Source organism: Sphaeramia orbicularis, chromosome 9 (genome assembly GCF_902148855.1).
Source record: "Sphaeramia orbicularis chromosome 9, fSphaOr1.1, whole genome shotgun sequence".
Lineage (NCBI taxonomy): Eukaryota > Metazoa > Chordata > Actinopteri > Kurtiformes > Apogonidae > Sphaeramia > Sphaeramia orbicularis.
The window spans coordinates 26,351,216-26,371,666 of NC_043965.1; the positions used below are offsets into that span (position 1 = coordinate 26,351,216).

Consider the following 20,451-nt stretch of genomic DNA (forward strand, 5'->3'; position numbering starts at 1 on the left):
GTATATAAACATAATGCAAAATGTGGTGTAGTTTACGTACTTTAGGAAAGAAGGACAGAGCATGTCAGTGTCAGCTACAAAAAGAGACAAAGATGGGATTGTCTGTGCTTTGATTTGTTACAAATCCAGTTTAAAATGCTATTTAGGCAGCTTCCCTTACTGTATGGCTTGTGCTTGTGGGTTCTGAAGGACACCTTGTCTTGGCCACTTTAGTAAATTGCGTGTAAAGAGACTTAGCTCAGCTTCGCCTTTGCTTAAAGAGCAGTTTCTCCAAATCCTCAATCATCATTCGCACAGCATACAGATGTTCCTTCTTTTTTTCTTTGTTGATTGCTTAAAAGCCCAATGTGAAGTTATTTTCTTATGACAACATTAAGAAAAGAGTCTATATAAACAGTGGAGGCCTGATGATGGCATAATATAGAGCTGCAGAGGTGAAAAGGGTCAAGTGAACAACAGGATTGTAGAGGCTAGCATATGGCTGTGATGTACAAAGTGAATCCTAAGACTAATATGCTTACCTTCGTTACAGTAAGGTCTAGGCCAGAGTCTTAAAATTGTTTAAGACGACGTTGACACAAGACAGCGTTGTGAACTGGGGTTAAGTATAGCAAAAGTCTGTGGGACAGGCGTAGAAGTCATTTGCTTTATTTACTTATGTCAAACAATAATACATAAGAGAGGAGAGATCAAATGAAAACCAACCATCTACATTAAAATAAAGAAAATTTCAGTCCTGAGATTGACAAAAGCAGGGAACAGACAAAAGATCTACTGTGGTCATTTGGATGGAGGAGGGGGCAGTGGCAGTTTCAGCAAATTGAAGATGATGGTTGTGGGGAGATTAGGAAGAGATTGCAGAACTGGAAAGGGGTAGAAGGTAAGCAATCACTGGGATGCTTGGCTGTAGGCACATTCAAAAGTTGAAAACCCCACGACTAAAGGATTTTACAGCTTTTTTTTATATTCAGACTTCTTATTTCGAAATCTAAGACTCATATATTATCATTTTCAAAAAAAAAAAAGCAAGGTATTCTTTACATTTTTTCATCCTGAGGAGACAAAATCATTTTTAAACATAAATACAACACTGCAGGGAGAACAATAAGAGAGATGCTTTATAGATTTCCCATTTCCATATATATTATTTTCTCAAGGTTGCGGCACCCTCAGACTTTGGCAGCATTGGTGCATTTGAGATCATTCGGGAAAACAGCCCTGTTTGTCCACAGGAACATTCTGAGAGCCACACAAACATTAACGGAAACAGGAAGAAAAAGCAAAATCCCCAGACTTTTGTGTGTAGATTGAATACAGCAATATACCCACCATGTAAATTAGATGAATATTTGGAGGCCATAAAGTTTTTCAGCCAAACGTACATAGCTGAAAGACAACCATATTCTCCTGGAATTACAACCTGCTGCCTTTCCTTTTCCATATGGAATCTGGGGCTGTGCCTTAAGAACAAGATCCTGATAAATGTTATGGTCTGTGCTGATTTCATAGATGCTGAAGCAAAAAATACATCATGTACACCATGTTGCTCACATGTGACCCATCCAGTGTTTCTCAGCAGCACTAAAGAGATGGCAATGTGCTCTTACTCTGTGGCAAATCATTTCATGTTATTGTGCAATACAGCGATAAGGCTGGTGGGTTAACTACACAGACCTCTTCAGGACCATCTGAATTATTGATTAAAGTATTTTCTTGCTAGGTACGAGCACAATGGAACTAACATGACTTTATCTTCACCAGTCCGTAGATGTTAAGGAGGAATGCCAGGAAGAACTGTGAGATGATGAGAGCCCCAGGGGCCCAAGGGCAGCCAGGGGACATGACTGAGGTTGACCAAAGCAGTGTGGAGGGGACATACCCAACCCACCCACCCTTCCCCCCTTTGTCATCTGTAGGTTAGAGAGGCAGCGCCAAGACTCTACAGAGCGAGCAGCTGCCTTTATTTTTTCTATTCCTCCATCCCCTCCCATCCCCTCGGTTTAGCGAGTGAAAGAACTGACCCCGCTTTGAACAGGTCTGTCCCATCTCCTTCCCACTCAGATGTATTTAAGGTGCATAAATGCAACCGGACCTTTGCACTGGGTAAAGGTCTTCATGGACTTATTGGGATTAACGAAGGGATTTCCAGAACCAGCATAAGTTCATGCCCTTCCACTTTGCCCTCAGATGTCCACGTCTCATTGGCCTTGAAAACATTAAAACAGTCCATAGTCTGAAGCCACAGAGATAGTTACAGATCTAAATGCCCTTGTTCATTAAATATTTGGATAGTGTAATTCATCATTTCCTGGGCAGTGAAACATAAAATATGGTGACAAAACTAAATGACAATAGAAGAATTCACTACGAGAACTGGGTAAATTGAGGCACAGCAAGTCTGTCAGTGATTTTTTCCAGAGTTTAAGATTCAATCTGAATATGAGGCCGCAAAGCCAAACGGGAGAATGAAATCAGCACCAGGAACACGGCAATTATCCTGATTACTGATGCTTCGAGGCTTCTCTGACCCCAAAATCCCTCCCTGTATCTCTCTCCCTCTTCCTTTTATTTTTTTTGTGCTGAGATCTGTCACATTGCACAGGGCCCCTCAGCCAGGCAGGGAGCAACCATGTATAATCCAACAGAAAACAAATCCCCTCGATCAAACACAGCCCAGCTTTTAAAGCAGGCCTCTGAGCCCAGGCGCCATGGTGCGGTGCTGAGGCCCTCTGAGACGCTGTGGAGGCTGTGATTTAGCAACCCCCCTACAAACCCCGCTGTCCTCCCCTTCAACGCCAGCCAGCCAGTCCTAACCTTCAGTTTGTTTAAGCACTGCTGAACCCTGTTGGCCCTGGACAGGGGGAGGGTGGGCTTAGATAATGACATGCCATATGCCACTCTGCCTCTGCAGCTGAGTGAGCCGTGCATGGATCAGCTCAGGCACAAATCTATTTGAAATTTAATTCTATTATCCTAATATGGGCTAAGCGTCCATTGTCCAAATCGGGAATTGCAGAATGGACCAGAGTTGCAGGGCTAAGATGCATCCCATCAATAGGAGCTCATTAATGTGTGTAAAGGACCAGTGCACAGACAGTTTGGAGCCTGTACAGTAGAAAAACAGCCACAAAGAAAATATGTTTTAAGTGTTAAAATACCACTTTACATCTAACAAAACTACATGCAAGTTTGACTCGAATGTTTCTGTGTATTCTTAAAAATGGCCGGTATTCTGTATTATGACTTCGGTATTCCGGGTCAAAATCTCCTGATTCCTCTCAGTACCTTATAGCAAATCCCTTGCTATTTGAAAAGGGTTCAGTTTCAACCCTTTGAGTGAATGAATACTCCCCACTGGCAGTGTCCAGCAGCCAGGCGTCACCCAATATTCCCATTAGCAAAGAGCCCTGGTGCCTTAGACCTCCACTGGTGGGAAAGGCCAGACACCAGAAACTCCACTGCCTCAAGTGTCTCCTCTTCACTTCAACATCATGTGACAGGGTTTAATGCTTGGATGCAGAAGCCAAACGGAGGGGATTTAGGGACGGGATGTATCTGTAAATCTGTCAAAATATTTCTACAAGACAGAAAATATGCTGGAATCAGACTGTGGCTGGGGTATTAAGCTTTTGAAACAACATGAAAATTTTTCTCTGGAATGTTAAGGAGGCTTACTGTGCAAATTTAAAGCCAAGGGGCTTGGTATTCTTTAGACTGAAATCTTTGTCAACCTTCAAAGACACTAGCATGCCTACAAACACCACATTAGCACAAAATTTAAGGCTCATAGTTAAGATAAAGCAAGGGTTATCTTAAGGGAGAAACAAATCTATTTATGGAGTGCAAATGATCAAAGAAACCTTATTTTCAGCTTCTCTCTTAACTCAAATCATATCTTCAATATTTATAGGTACATTATTCTTTTTTTTCCCCAACAGTGCTGTCTGTCCTTTTTCTTTGGATGGCCAAAGTGTAAACAATGAAAAGATTATCAATTATATTTTGCTGATTTTCTCAGTGGTAGAGGTCTTGCAGATACAGTACAGTAAAAGGTCTACACTCCATATTTCTCTTTTCTCTAGATTTCACTCCTGCTGAAACAAAGGTCCAATTTCCTGATAACCTCTAGAGGACATAAAAAATAATGACAGACTTCAAGGCCAAGATGTGGCCTCTGAATATATTCTTAAAGAAATTTATTTTACACCTCAAAACAAAAAGAAAGGATAGGGATTAGGGGTGTGGTACATTGGGAATGTATTGACAACTGTAGTTTACATTTTTTGGTGTAAGCTCAGAGAAAAATGTTAATACAGTCATAATAATTGCACTTCATAAATCTAGACTGATGCCAGTATTTCCCCACAACAAAGCTCCAGCTCTCCCTTCAGTTAATAAATTCAATTTACCATTGAAATTTGACTGACAAAAGAAATGCTAATTTAAGACCAGAGGACTGCTGCACTGATCCAATTTTTCTCTTTCACTTGAGTCCCACAAGGCAATAAAACATCGCAGTAATTTAAGTGCAGTACATTCAAGGGAATCTCACAGTCATAATAAATATTTCACTGCTCTGAATCATCAAGTTAAGACTAGCCCAAGCTAAATGCATCTTAACCAGGGGCTGAAATGGACAAGAAAAAGCAGTGAGCCTCGTCTCATTTCATCTGACTCCGGAGGACAGGACATGATTGTTTTCATTTTGTTTTTGTTTGTAGGATTAGGGGTGAATAGCACCCCCAAAATAGAACTTGCATTTATTCCCACCTTATTCTGTCACTGTGATAACACTTGACAGGAAAGAGGGATGCAGCTTTGTAACTACAGCTATAAGGGAGTGCTTGATCTCTATTTTAGCTCCAGAGAATATCAAAAGTCTCCAATAAAAGGGAGTTAGATTTGCAAAAAATATCCTGTACATAACTCACATATGATGTTCATGGGACTGGTGAATCAGTTTTTCAGTCTTGGTGGTAGAAATCTTGTAAAAACACAATTAAAAAAAAAAGTCTGAGGATTTTGAAAAACAAAAACTAAAATGCACACACGCATGCACTCAGCCACATACACGCATAAACATACACATAAGGTTATGTAGATAACCCCCCCCAATCACATTCTTCATTGTAACATTTATTTTTCTTGTATTTTTTGCAACATTTTCTTTTTAAATAAGTATTTCAAGATTTATTGTAGATTCCAGTGTTGGTAAGGAAAAAGAGCTCTCCAACCAGGTTCTTACAGAACCAAAGCAGCAACTATGCCTCACACCAGGACATAAGAAACTGCACATTAGCTTGAGGAGGAATAATTAAATCAAAAAAACAAATATGAGAAAGAAAAAAAAAATTATAAAAGCATTTGAGACACTTTCCCCATAGCAGCCAATGCATATAATATACCTACAAATATATAAAACAACAAAAAAATAGGTTCAAGTTTTTCAAGTTTCTTAAATATATCATATCCAAACTACCCAATTCCAAACGTCAAAGTTAACAAGATTCAAGCAGTGCAAGTTTTGTATCAATTATAACAGCAATAATAACTAATATTGTACTATCCTTTTAATTCAACCTTATGATCCTTGTACATAACACCCAAGTACTGGCTATTATTTAATTCTTCTCATGTATCAGTACATTTCTGTCTGTATATGTGTGAGTGTGTATATGTATTTTCCAGCTGTATATGTCTGTGCACTGTTACAAAGATTTGGATTTTGAGAGCAGCCCTAAACCCCGGCCCATTTAAGACCATTTCAGTGACAACCTACACAGTAGCTTCATTCTTTGTATTTGGAAGGGGGATATAAGTGGCCTATGCACTTCATATCAAGCTATATCAAAAAAGTTCAGGCAAGTAAATTAAAAAACAAAACAAAAACAAAACAAAATCAGAACAAAAAATAAATCAATCCAAAATTCCTATTGGCAAACCACACAATGGAACATCTGGAGAATCTTGAAATCCCTTTTCTCTCCCACTAGCACTCTCTACCACCTTTTATATTTGGGACTCCCACAGCTCGACTTGAAATCACCAAACCTAGGGTTACACAGCACAAAAACTGCTCTTGTTTAAGCTCCCACACTGGTTAAAGCAGTGCCAGTTTCAACAAACTGTACCCCAAAAACATCTCTGTTGTTGTAACTATATTTTTTTTCGCAAATCCACAGCTCTTGATTCTCTCACTCTCCTCTTCTTCCCCTTCTATCTGTAAACGGGGAGGCGGATGTGTGCATGCTGGTGGTCTAACAGACGTGGCACTGACACAGTCTCATAGCCTTTGCCAAGCATCTGCTCCTTGATGCAGGGTGGGTGGATGTCATTGATCAGGTACTCCAGAGACTGCAAGCTGCTGCTCAGCACAGACGTGTTGCACATGCTCTTGCTGGGCAGGCTGCAGCACAAACCTCCCCCACTGTCTATTGCAGGGTGGTGATGATGATGGTGGTAGTGGTGATGGTGATGGGGATAGCCCAGCTCTCTGTGCCCCGTGGCTGGCCCTCCTGTGGAGGTGCCCAAAAGCTCCTGGGGGTTGTAGCAGTCACTGTCAGGTGTCACCAGCACACTGTTCCATGGCGGGGCAAAGTATTGACCCACTGAGAAATTTCCATGCATACCCACGCAGTTCAAAGGGGAAGAGCTGACTTTGTCCAGCCCGCCTCCTCCACTGGCACTCGCTGTCAGGTGATAAGGTCTGGACGAAGAGGAGGAGACTTGGGCAGCCATAATCCCTCCTCCAGGAACACATGTTTCAGGAGACTTGCTGATCGCACCCCCTCCTCCACTGCCTCCGCTGTACATGCGGAGCACAGCCTGTTGTTGTTGGTGCTGTTGTTGTTGCTGTTGTTGCTTCTGCCAAAGGATATAGTCCATACCATCTGCATACACACCAGTCTTCATTGCCTCCGCATTCTGAGCCGGTAGCCCGGGAGCTGTGTACACCATGTTGGCTTGGTGACCCATTCCTACCACATAGCCTCCACCTGAGGAGCTAGAAGAGACCCCCATGACAGCAGTACCCTGCTTGGAGGGGCTAGTATTTGATGGTGCAGTGGCAGCCCCTTGGCACACCTGCTGCAGTGCCTGGGCCTGGCAATGCTGGTTGATCTGGTAGATGATGCTCTGGATGGAGGGGAGGTTGGACTGTGCAGGCAGGGCCAGGCTTCGACCCCCTGTTACAGGAATCACTGAGCCAGCTACAGTGACATTAGGGGGAACTGACAGTCCAGGGCCTTCTGGAGGCTTTGAGGGCCCAGTGTGGTATACCATTTGGCCATGACCACTGGCTAAAGTGCTACTACTAGGGGGTGGGTATGGGGCAACAGCTATGTGGGCTGGAGAAAGCTTAGTCCGTCTGCCTTCAGAGTTCTTGAGAACTCCTTTTGAAGGGACAAATGTGGAGGCTGACGATGATGACGAGGAGGAAGAAGAGGCCTTGACAATGGCAAGTAGGCCCTGGTAGCCTCCTGTGTGAAGATGTGGGTAGGGACTATAGCGTTGCCCTGTTGTGTCATATCCGTTCACAGTCCGGTTAAGGTGCTTGTGCTGGGGGACCCTGATGTTGGTGGGAAAAATTTTGATGGACAGAGGGCTGTTGGCCGTCTTCTGAGCATAGGCATCAAGTTCTGCTGCGGTGGGGTAGCGGGGGGAATGTGTAGGCACCACCAGCTCACCTGCAAGACACAAAACAGAGAAAATCATGAGTGAAATGAAACACAAAAAGCCGAGCACAGCATCAGACCAGGGCTTTAATTATCAGAAAAATCTAAAGGACTTGCAGCAATAGCGGCCACAAAGTCAGATCAATCAATCAATTGCAATAACCATTACTCTGCTGCAACAGAAAAAAAAACTCCTAGCATTACTGTGATTGCATCTAAAGCAGACTGAAGGAGGCCAGTGCTCTACCAAAGCAGGTAAATAAAACCAGAGGGAAATGGCATACACAGCAAAAACAACTTAAACAGTTTATAAATTTTAAATCAGGACTAACATTCATTTGTGCTCCATCACTTCCCTCCTCCATTTGAGCTTTCTTTCTGTCTTATTTTCAAAGCCTCCTGTGGAAGTTCATCCCTAGACAAATGGATCTTTTTAAAACTCATTCTGTCAAAAGCCTGGCACCTTAGGCGCTGTTAAATCAGTGCATTGTGAAATTAATTCGGACTCTCTTTAGCATTGAATTGGGTTAGCCTTGGATACGAGGCAAAGAGGGACGAAGGGGAGGGGATAAAAGTGTGTTTAATTGCAGTGGCACATTTGAGATTTATAAGTGGTATCACTTACTGGGTCTTACCCTTGGCCACAGAATTTCCACATTTATTCAATCCAGGAGTACGTGGAGAGGCCCTCACAAAAACCAATTAAACATCTGTGGGGATTTACTAGCCTGGTTAAGGTGAACTACATCTGAACAGAGCCAAGTCAAGAATGATAGAGTCCTGTTATGTGCAAACTTGGTTACAGATAAAAGTGAGAAGAGATTTGGAGCTAAGCTTATGCTAAAAGACATATGTAGACAAAAACAAATATAAAATCAAATTAGTGTGTTAATATCCTAAGTGTACAATATCGGCTTGTTAATGAGATTGTGATTGCATGTTTCTCCTTCTTTTGTACCACTACATGATGGAATGTAAATAAGGCAGGTACAGACTCCCATCACTTTGCAATAAATTATGTAAATGCTGTGTACAGTTTGCCATATGAAACCACTCCCATCCCAAAATTCAATTCAGCAGCGAAAGAGACGAGTGAGACCAGCAATGGCCTTCGCTCAATGAGCCAAGGCTTGGCCATTGTGAATTGAGGTGGCAAACAGGAAAATGGCAATTTCTAAAAAAACCCACCATGTGTCATTGTTTGGGGGTTGGGCATGGAGGTGAGGGGCCGCGGTGAGATTGGATTTAAACGACATTATTCAGGCAATTTCATGGCTACTTAGCTCAGTGCAACAAAAAGGGTGGGGGTGGGGGAAAGAACTCAATTTACAAGCAATATATCAGCTGCCACAAATGACTTGCAACCCCTTCAAAAATGACATTTTTATGCAAAAGCTAACAAAACGCACAAAAATTAACTGCTATAACTGTGCCGTCAGCAAATGTCCTGGCGACCTAAGGAGTCTGCAGGGTTCAGGCTGTGACTAGGACACTCCATTTCCTCTCCGATTGCAAAATCATTTTTGAAGACTCCACAGCCAAGTAGTCACAATTCTCATTTCTTTGCTCCCATTACAGATAGCGTGGGGAGTTCATTTCAACAACCCTATGGGTTTCCAACTGTGAAAATGATTAAATCTACAAGATCCATATCATAAAAGAAATAAATTGGGAATTTAACAGCAGAGGAGAGAGACTGTGAGTATCCCAAGCCAAATTTAGTCCAAGTACTACTCAATGACTAGCCATTTTGGTACATCCCATAGACCGAATACTTTCTCAATCAGAAAAGCCATACATTTAAATTAGTAAAATAAAACACTGTGGCCTCAGTGAGCACAAGTCACAGAACCTGGTGCTGTTGCCATCCTAATGGGCGAGTATGAGCGTGCCAGACCAGCCTATCTGAGATCAACCTTACTGAGGCAAAGCTCTGCTTCCCTGATGACAGCAGTGCCATTTGCTTTGATGTTCTGACTTGCAGTGGAAAAATGACAGAAGACTTATTTCATTTGCTCAGAAGAGAAAAACACGCTTATTTCAAAGCACATTGCTGGTCCACATGCAAATGGAATGGCAGTATTTTTTCTGATCTTCTTTACATGAGGGCAAAAAAACATCTTTGATCATCACATGGTCTAAATGAGGAAAGATACTTGGCTTTCAGGCATATCAAGGGCCTATGCCCTGCCGCCTCTACAAGCCCCCAGCTGCAATATGCCCATCATTCCACCTAATTACTGCCACATGAGGAAAAAAACTATAAAAACAGCCAGGAAATTCATTAAAGGGTGGCTAATTCTATTCCTTCTCACTGACTGAGTCCATATTTTCCATGCCTGAGCTTGCATTTCTTCTGAGAGAGAGGAGAAAGCCCTCTCCCTCCGTCTTTTCCCAGCTTGGCCCTTGTTTGTCAATAGGCAGAGCCTTTGGCACACCAACCTGGCATCAAAGGGTTTCACACTTCACAGGCCACAGGGATTAGAGGCCTTTCAGGCCTACAAAACCCATCTCAGCTCCACAAAGGCTTCCGGTTATTAGAACCCACAGGCATAAAAGAAGAAGAGGAGGAGGAGGAGGCAAATGAGCATCTGGATGCTTCTGATTCCAGCTTCCTCTTTAAAAAGTTCCATGGTATAAATTTTATAGCAAAGTTGATTACAGTAAGTATGGCCACAAACCGGAGCATAATTTCACTCACATACACACAGTGTTATATACAGTGTGTATTTGATGTGCAGGGTCTCCACATCTCTCTCCTTCAGAGCAGTAAGTCTATAAGTGAGGACATGGGGGTTAAAGAATAGGGTCTCTTTGTAGGTTGGCACTCTGTGACTTATTGGTTTAGGTTGCAGTAGATCATAGCTATGAGTAGCAGCATACAGATGGTCTTTACTGATAAACACCCTGTGAGGCAGTCAAAACCGCCTTTTTGTGTGAACCCTCACCTCCTCATGAAGTGGGGGGGGGGTTTCCTGCACCTGTGCATACTCTCCAGCATGGTTGTGCATGAAACACAATGTATGAAAGCACAAAAATTGTAAGGACGCATGCATGCGCACACACACATACACAAAACCTGCATCTGCAGTTGTGTGTCTCATTTGCCATCAGTGGAGCATGTTGTTATCCTCTGCTCAGCGCTCTCTCATGAAATGTAGGGCAGGGACAACAACAGGTGCCTGTGCGGGCGACAGCCTGCAATGCCTCCTGGGCTAAATGCTTCACACTCGCTTCATTTCGACATGCGACAGCCTTGTAAGGATTAATTATTTCCCCTGGGGATGGAAGAATATGCTTTTTCCCTTCCTCAGAGTGGGAGGCTATGTGCACTCACAACTACATGAAACAGCTTATAGTAAATGAACAGGGAAACCTGGGCTTGCACATCTTTTACAATAAATAAATAAAATAAAAAAACACTTGGAAGGTAATGTAAATAAACCAAGCATATGAGTGAACTGCATAGGAGATGAGATAAAAGCTCAGACAAACACATGCATTGGTTCTGGGAGATCATGCGCCAGGGAGCGGAGATGGCAGGAAGGCAATTAATGGGCTGACCTTCGTCCTTAATCACCCAGTGCCTGGCACACAATGCCCATGTGTCAGAGCAGCACATCTCTAAATGCCACCCCTCATTAGCACGATGCACACAGTGAGTGAGGCTATCTGTGCAGTGTTATACTCTCCAGCGGTCAGACAGAGATAGCAAGGCTGGGATAGGATAACATGGCAGCACAGAGCCGGACTGAGCTGCAGTAGGCCATGATATGATCTAGAAATCCCATTTCACTTGGAGGATGGGCACTCTCCTTTCTCTCCATTTTTGATTGGCATGAAACTCCCCAAGCGCAACGTCCTTGGTGTACCCGGTGCTGTCACTGTGATTGCATGTGTGCTTGTGTGTATGCACCCATGTGTGTGTCTGTGTGTATCTGTGTGCATTTGGTGAAGGGGGTACCCAATTCTGAACACTCAATTAACACTCCTTTAATTAGCCAGCAGTACATTTTGAATTCTGATGAACTAATTTTCTTGGTGTGAGAGTGGAGGAGATGGTGGGGGGGGGAGGCCTGGTAAAGATGAGGTCCACTGGGTACAAAACAGCAATAAAGAGGGAACTGGTTAGATTAGACTGTAAAAAATCCATTAAATTCTGTGCACTTCTTCCAAGTGAGAGGTCAAATTGTGTTGATCACAAGAAGCAAAGGCAGACAGAGAGAGTATGAGAGCAGGGAGTTAGGTGAGGTGGAAAGAGGGGGAGGCGCGGGGTGTAGCAGGGGAGTGGAGAAAAAGGGAAAGGAGATAGGGAGTCAGAGGCTGTGTGAGAGTGCAGCACCAAATCCAGAGGACCATGAGAATGCTTTGCATTTTAATTAGAGGTTTAAATGAATAAGCAGAGGAAAAACTTAGAGAACAGCCTGAAATGCCCTTGCTCTCATTTATTAGTGTTCCAAGTGTTCTAAAATTATGAGCAGGTTGGAGAAGTTTCTTCTTATTAGTGGAGAAAATGCTCCAACACATCAAAAAGCCCTCGGCATTTTCTCACTCACTCCTGCAAGCCTGCATCCCTACTTACCACATGCTTTGATCCCCTTTGACCATGTGCATTGGTGAACAGGGGAAAAGTGCTTATTTAGATGAAGGGAGAGTACTGTTTGGTTGAACTGCAATTAGGTTTTTACAGAACAACGGTTGCATAATACACAGTACACATGTTGACCAAACAAACAAGAGATGTCTGGGATGAGGGAAGGCCAAATACCAGGAGCAGAGATTACCAGAAACATCAAAGAAAACAGGAGGTCATCTGCAGTCCAGCCTCAGCCACACTCACTGCAAGCCATTTCCACTGGGAGAGACTGTTATAGTTAAATGTGAGTGTTAGCTATCAGTAGTCAACATGAATGTATTAGCCACTATGCACCACATGTCCCTTTAACCCACGTGGATCTAGTCCCTTTATTCAATTCAATAATTTTGTGGGAAACAAGGGTGCAACAAATATGGACTATGGCATTGACTTTTGATGCTATGTGTTTAAAAACCGTAAGGCATGAAAGGTGCTGCTTTTTTTCACACTTTGATAGCACATTCCACCAATAATGGCCACTTTGTCTTTATGAAAATTAAATAGCAATTAAGTTATTTAAATTGACAATTCATGGTCCCTAAACTGCTCATGTCAGAATCCCTAAGCTAGAAAGAAGTCTGACCTCTCAAATGTGTTGCAGCCAAGATTGGGGCTGATTCAACAGTATTGTTCCAAGGAGGAACCCTTGACCTGAGGCTATTGTTTAGCTCTTTGCAGATAAGATCAGGGTCTATGACATCCTCTCCCCTTAGCCGGTTATAAAAGGATGGGCAGGCGGGGGGAAGCCAGAGGCAGCTTCGCGTCCTGAACAATACCTGCCTTGTGCTAATGGAGGTGTCATCTGGCACAGGGCTGATTAGTCAGCGATTACAGCCAGGCCTCAATTGCCGTGACAACTGCTGCAAACACAATGGGCCCTGATAGAGCCAGCTGTTTGGTCCTCTGCAATTAACCCTGCATCCCACTCGTCTCCGGCAGTGCGCTGGCTCTAATTGACTATCGGGCACACAAAGCAGGGGCTGTCGGCCAGACCCCCTGGACGTAGCCCCCCGCCCCTCTGCCGAGGTAGAGATGATAATAATAGAGGCGTCCTGTGGACTCGGCCGCCAGTCAATCAAAGCCTCAGTGCCCCACAGGAGCTTCCTGAAGAGAGAGGCAGCAGAGGAAGCACATGCATGAGCCAGTGATCAACAGGGTAGAGCAGCATTGCAGGGGGCAGACATGTTGAATATGCCCTCAGCCAGAGTACTAATCAATTCAAGTGCATGTGAGGGGAAAGGGAACCCTGCTGCTCGCTTGATATCAGAAAAGCCATTTATAGGAACACTCATCTCCCTCTGTTCATCTCAAGGTTGATTTTCTGTGCAACAACACAGGGAAAAAACCAAGGCAATTATTTGTCAGGCCTTTGCTATCTATAATTGCAAAGATAAAAATCAAACTGCAATGATTTCTCAGAGGATAGAGCTGTCTGAATTTGCAGCTGCTTATGTCATCATAATCATCAAACAAATGCATATTGTAAGACAGTAGAAAAGGAAATGTGCTCTTCACCTCTGTCTAATTTCATTATTGTAAGTTTGTCTTAGGATCTATAATTAATTTTAATGCAGGTTCAGCCTACATATACAGTGTGTAAGTCACAAGTCAGAGGCACAGAGTGTTATTTGTGAATCAATACTAAACACTAAATAACTTTGTATATACTGCATTTAATCAAGAGAATCCTTGAGTAAATAAAATCAGTATTTGGACAAAATTTTTCAGCAGAGGGTGCCATGCTGCAATCACATATTGGGCTTTTAACCTGCCAACATGTTTCACAAATAGCAAAGAGGATAATGAGATTGTTAAAGCAATCTGCACACTGATCCTTCACAGCCACACAGACATGGCAAAATGTCAAAAATGGATTTAATCATTAAAAGAGATTCTAAAAAACTTGGACAAAACTCCCAAATCTAATCTTTCATTTCATTAAAGCCAATCTCATTTAAGATTTAATCTATTTCCTGCATAAGCAGATGGAAGAAACACCAAACTGAGAGCCTAAATCGGGCTTCCTCCTCACACAGACTGCAGCATGAGGTCATTTAGTTAGCATGCAGTGAAGCAGTCCACGTGTGCGGTTAATACAGTACACTGAGACAGAGATAAAGTCCACAGGTGTAGATAACACAAAGACGGAGAAAAAGAAAAACAAGATCCAGTTCCATGGATGTTCTATTTCTGGGCAAAGTGTTTGTATTTTAACATTTTAAGACCATTACAGTTTTGAGTAAAATGATAGTGGACAATGTGTCCTAACAAATCTGCTAATTAGACCTACATTATAAAGGTTTTCTCCCATGAAACATGAAATATTATACCACTAGGACACTGTCATGTTTACATTTTCTCGTTAGAATTTATCTCTAAAGCCAGATGTTACTGAATCAGCCATGAAAATTAATTAGCTGGTTTGATGTGACTACCTCATGCTCCTTCCAGACAGACCTGGCTTTTATGAGCTGTAGGGGAAATTACTGAGAATAGATTGATCCTGAAGGACTCCTCTGTACACATGGCCTGGCAGACAGAAGACACAGGCAGAGACACCAGGCACACACAGCTGATCCAAACATTCTACCCTACAGCTAAACCTGACATTTTTTTCTGTTTAGTTGCTATAATGCATATTACCATTAATCATGATAAAACATAAATATGAATAATGCATCCATGACCTTTATTTCATGGTGTAAGACAAATAACATCTTGAAATGGCCACATTGGAATAGGACAGTTTGGAGTTTCTTTCTGTGAATCTGGACACCAACCGCATCTCTGTCCAGGTAGAGTATATTCCATTTTAATGTTCATCATCTAAGACACCCATGTGCTTCTGTTCTATCATAAAGTTTGTGTTGAAGTCCGTGTTCTGCTGAAAAGGAGCAAAAGTGAGGCACTGAAGAATGCAGGAGCAAACATGAGGATTTTCCCAGAAAAAAATGATCAGAGTCCTCTACATAGAAATCAGTGTGACAGCCAGAAATGGAGTTTAAAAATGTCAATAAATGACAAGGTTCCTGCAGAAAACACATTCCAACAAAACCTCCACTAAACCACATGTGCACAGGTTTATACACTGAACCTTCAAACAGCTGATGAATTATTTAGATAAGTAGCTCCATGACAAACAGGAAGAAGCACAGAGACAAATCTCAACATAAGTTATTTGACCTGTAAAATCTCTCCTAAAATCTTACACTGCATTACTAAACACAAGAACAGAAAGGTCTGCCCCAAAAGCACTGACATGACAAATGGTTGAATCTCTCTCTACAGGCTTCTTATCCTTCATGTTGCTCTTTCTCTTCTTCAACCTTTTTGTATTTTTGCCACCTCTCTGTGTTGTCTCTGTGCTCCTCTCTGTCTCTTCATCCCCCTCTCTGTCTCCCTCTCTGAGTAAGTGAGTTTCATCTGGGGTGCTTGCTGGGCGAAATCACCTCAGGGCGAACACTTTATTATCTGTAGTCAAAGCGTCACCACAAATACCATTCTACACACACAAGTGTCACTTTCCATTTGTCTGCACTCTGGCTGCATTAGCAGAGCCTAGCCAGCCCAGAGCCTTGTCTCAAATGCGCCCAGCAGAAGAAAACTAACAGCGTGGGAAAGCACTTGTCCTGCATTCTTGCCCCATTAACACCACTGGCACCATCAGAGCAGACCTGCTGCCACTCTGGGGAATTAAAACATTAGTACCAGAACTAACTGTTGTGAACATAGCTTTTAAAAGGAAAAAGGATAAACCTATTTAGGCAGACATCTTCATATTTTGGTCATTTGTATTTGAGTAGAGCACAGCAAATGTGAACTACAGTCTAGCTGGGGGTCCTACAAAAAAAAGCCACAGTAGATAGCTGGGGTCCACCCTGAAGCATGAAGGAATGCAGGCCAGTAGCGACCATGTCAGACCTTTTGTGGGACAACCGTTCGCCAAACAAACACAGAAACTGGGGCAACTTCAGTCTACACACCACACACTGCACTCCATAACAAAACAGCCAAACAAAAAGAACTGGGTGCAAGTTTGTTCCAGTAACAGCTGAGAAAAGACATTTCAATAGAAAAATATTAACCCTGAATATTTCACTGAACGAAGTCTCTCCAAGCCTTGACCTCATTTAAAGTTTCACTGGGCTTTTTCCATTTGCAATAATTTATGGACCTGCATAGCCAACATAATAGAATATAAATGGAAAAATATAACTATATTCATCACAAAACTGCTCTATGTTTAATAATCAAGCCTGGCCAAAGGGCTTAGTGAAGTGCATGGTGTTTTTCAGATGGAGGGACCGAGCCCCCAGGTTGTGGGCTGCTTGTGATGAGCTAGCCTGTAGACCTGCCTGGGCCACCATCATTGTGCATACAGCATGGTCTAGAAAGCAGAGCTTTATCAGCAAATACCCCGAGTCAGCACAAGCAGCGGGGTGGTTATGCGTTGCGACTGGCACACCAGCCGATATTGTCATGTGCGATTAGGCCTGTGCTCATGAGCCTGTGAACTCATTCCTATGGCATCAAAGTCAGCCCAACCCCCTGCTCTCCTCCATTTATATCCTTGCCTCTCTGCTGCCCTCTCCTCCTTCACTATGTTTTCCCATTTTACATTCAGCCCTGCCACATCATAACGTACCCTCACTGAACTCTGTGAAAAGCAAGTGCAAATAGTTATAGAGAAAACACAACATCAGGTCAGGGTGGTTTAATTTTCCAAAACAAATCTTTGAAGCCTTATTAACTTTGGTCCTGTCCAAAACAGCAAGCTAGTACACCAAGAAGGAGCCAGGGCAGTTGTTTTGTCTCAGTATATCTCTCCAGATGACAAGGCTGATAGAGAGCAACAGACTGAGGCTCAGAGTAGGAAGAAAGACCAACTTTGATGCCTGTTATGGGGAAACATTAGGAGGAAGAAACAGAGATTAAACCATTCAGTGATGAGACAGAGTGACGCACACAAACACAAAGCCAAGAAAGAAATACAACAAGCTAAAATCCTGACCTGAAAGATTTATGTCAAGCCCTTTGTATCCTGTCTTTTAGAGAATATGCCACGCTGTGACACTATTTTCTCAAAGAGCTACATGTTCAACCGAGAGCCAGCAGCATTTGCAGTCATGCACAAACTCAAATGGACACAGCAACAACACAAACACACACAGAGGTTTGGGGTAAAGGAGACCAGAGGTAGAAATTGTAAGCATACCCAGAGATAAGAAAGGAACCAATTCAGTGAGCAGAGAAGCAAGGAAAAAAGGGAAAAAGTGGGAGAGAGGGAGTAAAGAGGGGAGGCTGGAGGCGCCTGGGCAGGCCTGTCAGACCGGAGGAAGTGCTGGTGCGCAGGCCTGCAGGTAAATGGAAGAAGAAAGGCGCCTGCAGGCTGCCTGAGGCAAGCCTGGGCCCTTCTGTTCTATCATTTAGGAGACAAGTCCTCCACTGATTCTCAATTAATATTTAACACTGCACAGACAACAAGGCACTCCGCTGCAGTACACATGCCAAGGAGAGGAGAGGAGAGGAGAGGAGAGGAGAGGAGAGGAGAGGAGAGGAGAGGAGAGGAGAGGAGAGGAGAGGAGAGGAGAGGAGAGGAGAGGAGAGGAGAGGAGAGGAGAGGAGAGGAGAGGAGAGGTATATAATATCTATTTCCTATATTGTTGCTCTGTCTATATTACACTGGATTGGGTTAATTGTGTGGAGCTGCTCTGTACATTCTGTTAAATTCTGATTCAGATTGTGAAGCTTCATCTGTCTGATTGAAAGAACCAAAATCCCCTTCATCACTTCATCAAATCACATTTCTTGTGTAGATTTACCTAAAATGTTCATAGCAACAAGGGATGATAAAGCCAACTTTAACTAAAACCAAGATGCTCCTTGATGCAACTCTGCTTTACAGATTTCGTGAAGTGAATATTATTCTTTCTAAAATCCCAAAAGCTCAGTGGCCTAAAAGAAATAAGGGTTAAAAGTTATAATCAGCATCCAGAGGTCAGCAATAACATACCCTGGACCTAAACATATAACATGGTAAATGTAAGTTAAAATGACAATGCACCAAGTACTCATAAAGATGGCTTTTATGAGATAAAGCCAGAATAGCAAACCACAAAAACTGTAGTTAAATATCCCACAGGAGCGATGATTTCAACATTGTGCTGTGGTCAGTTGGTACTCCCATGCTTTCTCTGCCAAAGCCTCTGCCCTATTAGAGCAGACTGAAAAACCACAGCTAAGGATGACATTGAAATTTGGAGCAAGCTGTTGATTGCTTCAGACCAAAATACCAAACTGTTCTCCTCTCAGCACTTTAAATTTAATTTGTTCACACATAACCTCTTGAGAGTTTTCACAGCATAATGGCAGCATTTACAGGAGACCCCTAGCAGCAACATACTGATCAATATTTACCTTCTGTGAATTTCAATCATGGCTGAGAGGTTAAATGTGCAGGCCAATTTGCTAAAGTGGAAATTAACAGAGGCAGCTATGGTAGTTTTAATTTATGGAATAAAATAATATACAGGCTTGTCACATGTTTTCTCTACAAAATGAAAAGAAATACTAACATGATTTTGCACACTTGATAATGTATAACTGCATATTATGTAAATAAAATAAAACATGAAATTACACTTTTAAATAATCTGCAAACCATGGCTGATTATGGTCACTCACTGCACAGAGACTGGGTATTTAAATGCCATATCTACTTATACAATACATAGTAAATCAAAATATTGAACTATTAATAGTTTTATTCAGAATTTGTATATAACTACTCTCAACCACTAAAAATCCTGCGTGCCACACCTCCTGAACACCTCTCTTGATCGTTCCATGGTGGACACAGCACTGAGATGGCACAGGCAGTGTGTCATTTCCTGTGGGACAGCAAGGGACTGCAGTACCCTCGCTCACATCCCCCACCCCACCCCCATTCTCTGGCAGGCGAAGACAGAGGGTGTCGATGCCGTGCACCTGGGATGCCCAAATGCCAGCTCGGAGGCTTTGGAACCAGGAACCTGTTTTTCAACCCAAGTCCCGCTGTGACCAAAACTAAAGCGGAGCCCCTCTTCCTCAAGCTCACCTCCCAAGGCAATAAGATTGCTTCACCCCCTGTGTTCACAGCAGAAGGCAGAGGGCAGAGGGAAGGCAGGGCTCTGTGGGATGCCACCATCCGGAAATGATCCTGTGTGTGCCAGCGCTGAGACACCAACATGACAGAAAAGGCTGAAGCAGGAATGAGGTAAGACTAATCCCAACAATACTGCTTCGCACTTTCCCTAAAATAAACCAATACACTAGAGTAACACACTGGATTGTAATATACTGCTGTGATCAAAGTATGAATGACATTTCATATCACAATACAAGGCCCAAGATGAGATTGCATAAGTAAGCATCCAAGAGGAGGTGGGCCATAGATAACCGTCAATCACCTTTCACCATGAAAAATACCTCATGACCTCTGCTTCGCTACTGTAGACTGTGGAATAATCACAGCCTCTGTGGGCACTCTGTGGAATTCCAAATGGGAGTTAGAAATGAGGTAGTTCAATCAGTGGGAAAAGGTCAAGTGCATGCAGATTCTCTCTCCCTCGCTCTGTCTCTGTTCCTTTTCCCCCAGTTCCACTTTATGCCCCCCACCTCCAGGGTACAGAGGCAATCAGGGTAAAGGTTGTTATTTCTGCTGCTACTCGTGACCACATTTAAATATTCAACTCCAAACGTTCCCCATTCTTTTTTCCACATAACAGCCATTGGAGAAACATGCTGCAATTTGATATGGGTAGCTAATTCCACTGTTATGTCTTGCACAGCTTCAGACAATAGTGGAGTGGAGCTGGCTGGAGGTCATTACCTGAGCATATTCCCTCTCACTGGAGCTGAGGCTTAGGAAGAGAAGCAGCTAAAAGCAAAGCAAACTAATGGTTCTGGCAGCTCAGCCTGCAGAGGCACAGGGCTATTAGGAAAACTACAATCCCCAGGTGAACCTCCATGTCATGTCCTGAGGCTGTGTGTGACAAGGCCAGGTTGTCTCTGTCGATCAAGCTGGAAGAGGGCTGAACCTGGCCTGACATGGCATGAACCTGGGATATCAGACCTTGTGGGAACTTCTCATCTACACTCGGC

The 20,451-nt window shown here is 43.0% G+C and overlaps 1 protein-coding gene across 1 annotated transcript in view; it reads right to left on the reverse strand.

Moving 5' to 3' along the window:
* Window positions 1–632: 632 nt before the first annotated feature.
* fam222aa (family with sequence similarity 222 member Aa) overlaps window positions 633–20,451 on the reverse strand; it is a 49,148-nt gene continuing 29,329 nt past the window's right edge. The window contains exon 3 of the mRNA XM_030143710.1: window positions 633–7,685. Within this exon, the coding sequence (XP_029999570.1) occupies window positions 6,217–7,685 (1,469 nt within the window). The 3' untranslated portion in view covers window positions 633–6,216. The remainder of the gene's footprint in view (window positions 7,686–20,451) is intronic.